The sequence below is a fragment of the Hydra vulgaris genome, chromosome 12, assembly GCF_038396675.1.
Source record: "Hydra vulgaris chromosome 12, alternate assembly HydraT2T_AEP".
Taxonomy (NCBI): domain Eukaryota; kingdom Metazoa; phylum Cnidaria; class Hydrozoa; order Anthoathecata; family Hydridae; genus Hydra; species Hydra vulgaris.
In genome coordinates, this window is record NC_088931.1 from 10915001 (window position 1) to 10923922 (window position 8922).

At 28.6% G+C, this 8922-nt stretch overlaps 1 protein-coding gene across 4 annotated transcripts in view; it reads left to right on the forward strand.

Annotated features, from left to right (window-relative positions):
• The window catches only part of LOC100213876 (protein PAT1 homolog 1), a 41454-nt gene extending 40190 nt beyond the window's left edge, over nucleotides 1-1264 (forward strand). For 2 of the 4 annotated variants that reach the window (XM_065811998.1, XM_065811999.1), the window contains one exon: nucleotides 543-1264. In XM_065811998.1, the coding sequence (XP_065668070.1) occupies nucleotides 543-651 (109 nt within the window). In that variant the 3' untranslated portion in view covers nucleotides 652-1264. The remainder of the gene's footprint in view (nucleotides 1-542) is intronic. The other 2 variants (XM_065812001.1, XM_065812000.1) reach the window with 1 other exon arrangement.
• The last annotated feature ends 7658 nt before the right edge of the window (nucleotides 1265-8922 follow it).

The window sequence follows — 8922 nt, forward strand, 5'->3', positions numbered from 1 at the left end:
CTAGTTTATTCATCAGTGCTTTGCAATTTTCTTTTATGCTCATTTTTTTTATGACTAAAAAGTTTATATCTGCTTTCTGGATTTTAAAATTATTATTAATTTTTTATTGTTAAAATTCTATTATCAAAGTTTTATTATCGAAATTTTATTATTAAAATTTTATGTATGAGTTTACAATATTTTAGTCTTCTGCAATCTCTTTAATATCGTCTTTTCTATTTTTTAGTAACTTCTAATATAAATAGTGATTGCTTGCTGTTAGAAGTAAAAATTTGAAAAAAAACCTGCTTGCAAAATCATTGCATTATATTTTAAGTGCAAAACGTATCATTTTAAATGCAAAATTGTTTTGATATATTGTTTTTAATTAATAACATCAAAAAAGTGTTTTTATTAAATGGGATATACTTAAATGTTCTTAGACAATACACATTCACATAGTTATAGCAAAATTCATAGTTATACCAAATTCACATAGTTATAGCAAACAGTTTATGTGTACATTGTTTAGGATATATTGTGTATATGTATACTTTTTTTAGGATATATTATGAAACTGAAGTCCCAAAAGTATTAAAAGAACTTGATGAAGATCTTGCGATAAGAAATCAGTCTGATATTTTATCACTTGAAATTTTACTAGGTATATAACAATTGCTGATTAAACTTGAAGAATAAATTGTCTAAATTTTCTATTTTTCTATTTTTTCCGAATGTTACTTTTACAGTAAACTTTTTCACAAGTAAAATGATCAATTATTTTTAAATTATGTATTTTTTATTGCCTTTAAATTATACAAAAATCGTTTATTTTAAATGTGATTTTTATGTTAAAGTGTTGTCCAAATATTTCTTAACTTGAAAAGCCGACATTTTTTATGGCATACTTTATTTTTGTGTTGTGTTGTTTAATCATTAATAAATTAATTTCATAGGATATAAACTTATTTAAATGGATAGTATTCATAGAACTTTAACAAATATTTGCTTTTTAAATTTTGAGGCTAAGTTCTATGATTTTATTTTAAAAATCGTGTTCTTAAATAAATTTTCCTTTTTTCTTTTTTTTTTTTTTTAATTTTTTTTTTTTTTTTTATTACCAATACATGTGTTTAATATAACTTATTTCTTTACTTGATTTCTTATAATATAATAATAAAATTTGTTCTACAAATAAATTGTATTTATAACACCCAGTTTATAAATATTTTGTGATATTTACCTATGATGATATTCAAAAATAGAAAAATAAAGTTAACATTGAGACTCATTTTTTTAATGTTATATTAAATTTTTGGGTTTAACAAGAAATTTGTCAAATTTGCCAATTTTTATAATAATATAATAGGTCGTCTAATGTTTAAAGTACATACTTAAGGATTGCGAGCTGGTACTTATTTATTTCAACACCATTTTGTAATTGTTTAACTCTTAGCATTTTTGTAATTTCTAATATTTGTTCGTAAATCAACTTGATTTAATACAATGATCGGTTGATCATTTCAAATCATACTTAATTTTGAATTTTAAAGTTTTCTTTTAACTTTTATCATCTTTCATCTAAAAAGGACTTAACCTCTTCTTAACCGTATATTATCATTAAATGCTAAGATAATTGCTTAAAAAAAGCTTTGCGAAGATTAAATTTTATTCTTCACATATTAAAAAATCAAGTATATATATAAACTAAATATATAAACAAATATATATGTATATATAAACTAAAACTATTATGCACCATAAGAGATATCCTCATTAACTACTGTTTGCTTATTATAGTTTTGTTTTCAGAATATAAACTTATTTTCAGAACTTCTTCGCTATGGCATTCATGCTAGCTTTAGCTATGGAACCGTTATAATTTCTTTGTTTAACAAGTAAAAAAATTTCTTTATAGGATCAAACATGTTCATAAAACCAAAAAACTTTGCTATACTATGGTATTCTTTATCCATTTCTCAAAAAACTAATAATAATAATACGAACTACTTTTACATAAATAAACATCAAATATTCATCGCTGCTGGTTTGTTTTTAGTTTTGGTAGAACGAAACTTTTTAATAAAATTAGGAGACCGTTATAAACTATATTGTTTTGAACATCATAAAAAGTTATAATTTAAAAGTTACATAGAAAATTTTTGATAGCAAACAATGGCAGTTGTTTCATCTCATATGACGGTGTTCATAAATATGTAGCAGTAATTTGAAACATTAAACTTATCGTAATTAGCAGAACTATTATTTTTATGTACAAAACCATTATTTATCATTTTTACATATTATTTACTGCAGGAACTGGATGTACACATGTCCATTTTTAATTTTTTTTTTGCTATGCTCCATTCAAGTTTCATTTTCTTCAGCTGCATTGTTTGTTGATTGATTTTGGTTTCCTTTAAAGAGTATAAGTTTTTTACTATGCCCTATTTTTTTTTATTTTTTTTTTCCATTGCTTTTCATTACTAATATTATTTAATCAAAGTGATAGGATAAATGTAAGGTGATACAGAAAACAGCAATTATAGTTGGAAATTTCAATAAAACCCATGTTGCCAAATGCACCAAAAGTATTAATCAATTAACAAAAAGTAGTTTTAGAGTTGCAATCACCGCATCTGGTATTTTATATAAAAAATATATACTATAATTATGATATAATTTCCTTTTCAGCTGTTTCGCAACGGAATAAACAAAGCGTTTGCTATGGAAAAAATAAAAACTTTACTTATACTGCTTTATTAAAAAATAATTTTTAATGGTGTTATTTTTTTTTCATCAAACTAACTTGAAATTCGTAATTTACGATAATAATTTAATAACTTTTTTATTTCAATAGTGGTCTACCACTTTTAAAAAAAAGCGCATTCTATCAATGATTTACTATTAACTTCTCGCAAAAACGATATGAAGATAAATGGGAAAAAGTCTACGAGTGTCAAAATACTAATAAAGCACGTAATGCCTTTCTCAATAAATTTAATAAAATATTTAATGAAATAATAAAAACGAAATGGAAAACAATTGCTAACCCTTGATGAATGGATGAACAATTGCTAGCCCTTGATGAATGGATGAACTCTAGTGAAATGATTAAAAAGAAAACAAAAACTCTATAAAAACTTCTCAAAAATAGGATTATTTAAAACGAAAACAAATACAAAAACTAAAAATACTTTTATCAATGCTAACTCAAAAAAAAAAAAATACAATTTTACAGTAAAAAAATTAATGAGTTTTAATTAAGAAAAAAAATTGTGTAATGTAATTAATAACATTATGGATCGTAATGAAACTAGCTCATCACTTCCTCTCAAAATTACTATTAATGGTATTAATGTTCAATTTAAGTTTATTTTGTGACAATGAATTAACGGTACAAGAAATTGAGGACATCCGCATCTTTTTTGAGCCCCTGTCTTTAAATAATTTTTTTTCTATGAAAACTTTTCTTTGTATTTGAAAACGTGTCTTTTTATTTGTTTTGTTTTTTTGAATAGTATGAGCAGCAAAATTTATGTTGGAGAAAATTATAAAAATTTGTGAAAAAAATGCTAAATCAAGATTTCAATTAAAATAAAGTTTGTGGACCAGCAGAACTTACAATCTAAAGTGAAGTGAAATCATCTATCAATAGGGCTCAGCTGATGTAATGATGATATTGGAGATGTTTTTGAAATTAGATTTGCATTTAATGAAGTGGGCAAAATATATTACTCTTAAATGAAAAAACTCATATTGTAATAATATATTTATATAACTATAATAACTAACTTATTCTCCGCTCTTGACAGAGCATCCTCTAAATACCAACATAAAATCATAGAAAGTATTTATATTTAGGGCTACCATATGAAATTTTGGAAAAATCAGGACATCATGTCTTTTTTAACCTGTCAAATCAGGACAAATATAAATAAGCAGAAAGTCTAAATCAGGACAAAAGCTCGTCACACTAAAAGTGAAAATGACAAATAATACAACATTAAAAACCAGCTTTATTTTACAATTTTGTAATGACTACAAGAATTATTTCTTTGCTTTTAAACCAGTCATATTTTTCACTAGAGTGTACTTTTTTCAGGAACAACTGGTCATTTTTTATCTTTTCATAGAATTGTGAACAATTGAGATCAATATTTAACTTACAAAAAAGCAAACTTTTCACAGTAGAAACTAGCAAAGAACCTCTTTCAGGAGACCAAATATTGTTCATCATTAAAAACACCCTTTCCACAGCTGAAGTTCCAGGAAGACTGAAAATGTATTCCAACACCAGTGAAAAATTTGCTACTGAAATGCCCTTTTCTCCAAAATGTTTCATCATCAGAACCCATTTTTCTTCACAACTCATATAATCAGGTTTCCAAGTTTCAGAATTAGTTGACAAGTATGCCTTGACCAAAACAACTTCATCAAATAGTTCATCAGTATTTATTGCTGTACGTCCAATTTTTCGGTTAATTCTTTCTGCAGCTTCTTCCAACTCTGGAAATGTTATTGCACTGTTTTGAATCCACATGAACTTTTCATCATCAGCAAAGCTATCTTTCCAAAGGTCAATATAAGAAAGACATCTCTCGTAAAAACCAGTAAATTCTTTTTTGACAGCAATTTTGTCAATAATTCCGTCTTCAAATAGTTTTGCAAATATTTTTTAGCTTCCAGTGGAATAAAATTATTCTCAAATCTCTCCTTCAGATTATTCTGCAATACTTTTATCTCATTAACAATATCACATGCACTTGCTCTTGTTTTTTCAATTCTCAGAATTGTTTTGTTAAATGTCTGAAGCTGACCATGAACAAACCAAAGATACATTTCACCACGCTCATCGCTAAAGAACTTACTAATTATCACTGAAGATTGCTCTTGAGAACAGAAGAAAGATTTTAGTCCCGCAAAGATTTCCAAAATTCTCTGAATTGCGGTTAGTAAAGAAAGGAATCTTGTGCTTCCATGCTGCAAAACTCTCTTGTAGTGAACATCAGCAAACTCGCAGAATTCTTGCAGTTGAGTAACTCTGACAGTGTAGATGTGAAAATATTTGTAAACTTTCACCGCAAGAGCTATAACATCAATTGGTAAAACATCGACAGCTGTTTGAATGCAGTTGTGAACTATGTGAGCTCCACAGTCAATCCCAACAATCTCTCGACCAAGAAACTTTTTCAACCGACTGTAAACATTGTTTTGTCCTAGTCTTTTCACTCCACCAAAGTTTGTGTTGCAGTTGTCACCACAGAATCCAATCACTTTCCTTGATAAATCATGGCTATTGATGGCAGATTGCAGAGCATTGCACAAAATTTCTGATGTTTCACCTGGTACATTTTGAAATTCCAGTAATTTAACTTTTACTCCTTGATTTTAGGCACAAAATATCAGGCACAAAATATCTAACAAGGACAGGAAAAAGTTTCAGTTCATTTCGGTTAGATGTATCAGTTGCAATGGTGATGAAAGTAGCTTTCTTCAACTCCTCCTTAATTTCTTCAGAAATCATTGGTAGAATAACATTGAGAATAATAGTCTCACATTTTGTTCTTGCAAGTCCAAACTTTGGTTCAAAAAGTTTTGAAATTAATTTGGTAGAGCAATCAGCAGTTTTGAAGCTCAAATCATGAATTGCAGTGTGAAAAGCAAAAGTAGCTTCCTTTGCTGCCAGAACTAGATCTTTATCACTTAAACTATCAGTCTTGAAGAACGATGTTATTGATGCAGAACTTGCTGATGCTTCAAAGCATTTTTGTGTCTCTCCATTGTTAAATGCTTGGTGATGTCTGTCCTTCCGCTATTTGCAACAGAAAATTCAGTCAAACAATTTCCACATCTAACTTTTTCACCACTTTCATAAACTTTCTTCAGAAAAGAAAATTCATTCTTCAGAGTTTCATTAAAATGGCATTTTCTTTTCGACATTTTGACTTTAATATGGGATTTTTTTTTACTTTAAGTTAAAGTAAAAGTTTAACACTAAAAAACCCTCTGTCACGAAGTAGAAACTTCGTAAAAGTGGAAAGTACCAAACCAGCAAAAACAAAAGTAAAGTACTGCCTTATCATGTCTGCTACCACTGCCATTTCTGCCAGCACTGCCTAAAATTGCAAGAAAATAGTAAAAATTGAATGGAGAAGTTGGAGTTGCCAAGTCAACATTTTTCTCTTTGCTTTATTTTTTAGTTTTTGTCAAAATGATATTTTTTTCTTTTTCGTTATGGTTTTTTCAAATCAGGACAGTCCTGATGAAAATCAGGACTATGGTAGCCCTATTTATATTGAACTTATAAAATCTTCGCTCATCAGGTAGAAACTATGCTATTGCCATTACATTATAAATTAAAAGTAGAAGCTCAAGTAAGATATGTGTTTTTTTATTAATTCATTGCTGCTCTGTTCTCTAAGAGCATTAAGCAACTTTTTTGTAAAATACGCAAACATTATTCCTTAATCTTCAAATTCGGAATGGTTTATCTATGAACATGCGTAACTCAATCACTTTAAAAAAATTAAAAAAGACTGAAATACGAACTTTTTGTAGACGCTTTCTTAAACTGATTGCTATTGTGATTGTAGTAAATGGGACACTTTATTCTCTAATTACTATTATTGTTATTACTATTTTGTAAATATATTGGGAAAAATCAGAAAGCCACTTTTATCAATTTGGTTTCAAGTAAAATATCTCCACTTTTCATGCCTGAGTTCCTTTCGAGTGAAACAATCAAACACTAAAACAAAAATAACTCATCAGTTTCATACCTTTAGTTTATTTGCAATAATATATTATAACTTGAACGTAATTCAAATCATTTCCTCTGTCTCGAGACCTACGACAAGGATCCATTTTATCGCCACACTTATTATGTGGACAATATAATCCAACTAAGTCCTACTCTTTTTGGGCAACAAGAATTGGTTCATAAAGTACAAACACAAAATGCAAAAACTTTAATATCAAACTAAACACTGAAAAAACTGAGTTTATTATCTTCGGTAGAAGTTCAGTTACAAAGACACAATTCAAGCTAACGATTCTCCCTACACCTCAGTAATAAATGAAAACATCTCTAACATTTGCCGACTACTAACTTTAGATCCAATTATGCCGACTCCAGTGTTCAGTTTGCCGACTAATAAAATTAGTAGGGGGGGCTAGACACCTCTCTACGCAACCTCCCCCCCCCCCTCCTCGATGCCTCTGATAATCAAGGCCATACACAAAATATTGCAACACTCGAAAGTGCATATGTAAACAAACACATTATTTAATTTCAATCAATCTCCAGAGGTAAGTTAAGACAAAATAGCGGCAAATTAAAACTAGCCCTTTGAACTTTGGCTGATCAGAGAACAAAGGTTGATATTCAAAAAATTTAATTGAGGAAAGTATTCCACGAATCTAAATTAGACTTTTGTACTCTTTATTTTTTTTACCTATAATTTGGGTGATAAAAAGAGTAGATAATAAATAAAAGTTTTGTTTTTAGCTGAGACTTTTTTTTAAAATTTGCTATATCCAGATAAAATTATGCAGCACGACTCGTAAGCCTCAGATGAAAAATAGAAAACATTTGATTAAAACAATAAAAATATATAATGTAGTTATACAAATTTAGGCAAATGACATAAGAAAGTTAAAGGTTCTAAGGGTGAGCCAAGTGGTTACACTATTACAAAGATTAGAGGCAATTTTAGGGGAGATGGGTCTCACCAATATCCATCCACCAAAAAAGGGGATTTTTAAGTTTTAGCTGGTTTTTTTAGAAATATAGTCAACTAGTCGGGTATTTGACACATTTCAGTCGAGTGAACTTTAGTTTTGAGTACCTTATTTTTTTATTTTAAAGAAACCAGTCGGAACATTTTAAGGGTTACCCCCCCCCCCATTTTATTTGTAGAATCGCCTCTGACTATGATGTGCTTAGGTCCGTCCCAAACGGGGATGTTCCGTCCTCCCACCACCACCACCACCACAATGCTATTATATATGTATTTGAGTTGACAGATGCAAGTTTTGAAGTATAGTTGGTAAATGTCAAATATCGAGGACTTTTTTTTTGTTGGTGTTTTCTAGTTGGCAAAAGCACATACGACAACCCTACTTCCTCTTCCCAATGAAAGACCTCTTCGAAACGGCCATGGATATGCTAAAAGTTTTTTTTTTTAAATGATGAGAGCGAACCTATTGAAAATAAACAAGAGAATTGAATTAGAAGCGGTTGTCTTAATACTTAAAATATTCCCTAAAAGATTATATGATATTTTCAAAATATTACTTCAATCATAACAGTAGGAATATCCAAGAAACAGAAGGTTAAAAAATTAAATTATTTTCAAGTACACATCGGAAGATTAAGATTATTACAATAACAATAAAGTTCAATATAAAATAAAAGCTTTATTAAACTGCTTCACAGTTTTAAAACAAGAGCGGACGCGATTTTACGACGAGAAGAGTTTGAAAAAAAAAAAAAACTTTACATTTAGAAAATTATACAAGTTTAATTTAAAGAAAAATTATTTCTTTTTTTATCACGTATATAATACTATGGCTGTAACACTTTCAGAAATAAAAATTAAAAAAAAAATGTTTAGAGAATTCAAAAAGAAACTGAAGAAACAATACAAGAGAAAACTGTTATTGATATTATTGATATATAATCAACAACGTATTGGACAAAGCATAGTTGAACACCAACGTAAATGCAAACAAAATCAAAGAACTTAAAAAGGAATTGAAAGATATTAAAGGAAGTCTAAACTACAACTAGAGCCGACACGAGTAGGTGTCATTTGGAAGGGGGTAGGGGGTGATGATTGTCATTACAACTTTTGCCGACTAAAAAAAAAAAGGTCCTCGTTTATTAAAAGTTGCCGACTGCCTAGTCAATATTTACCGACTGACTGTCTAAATTTACCG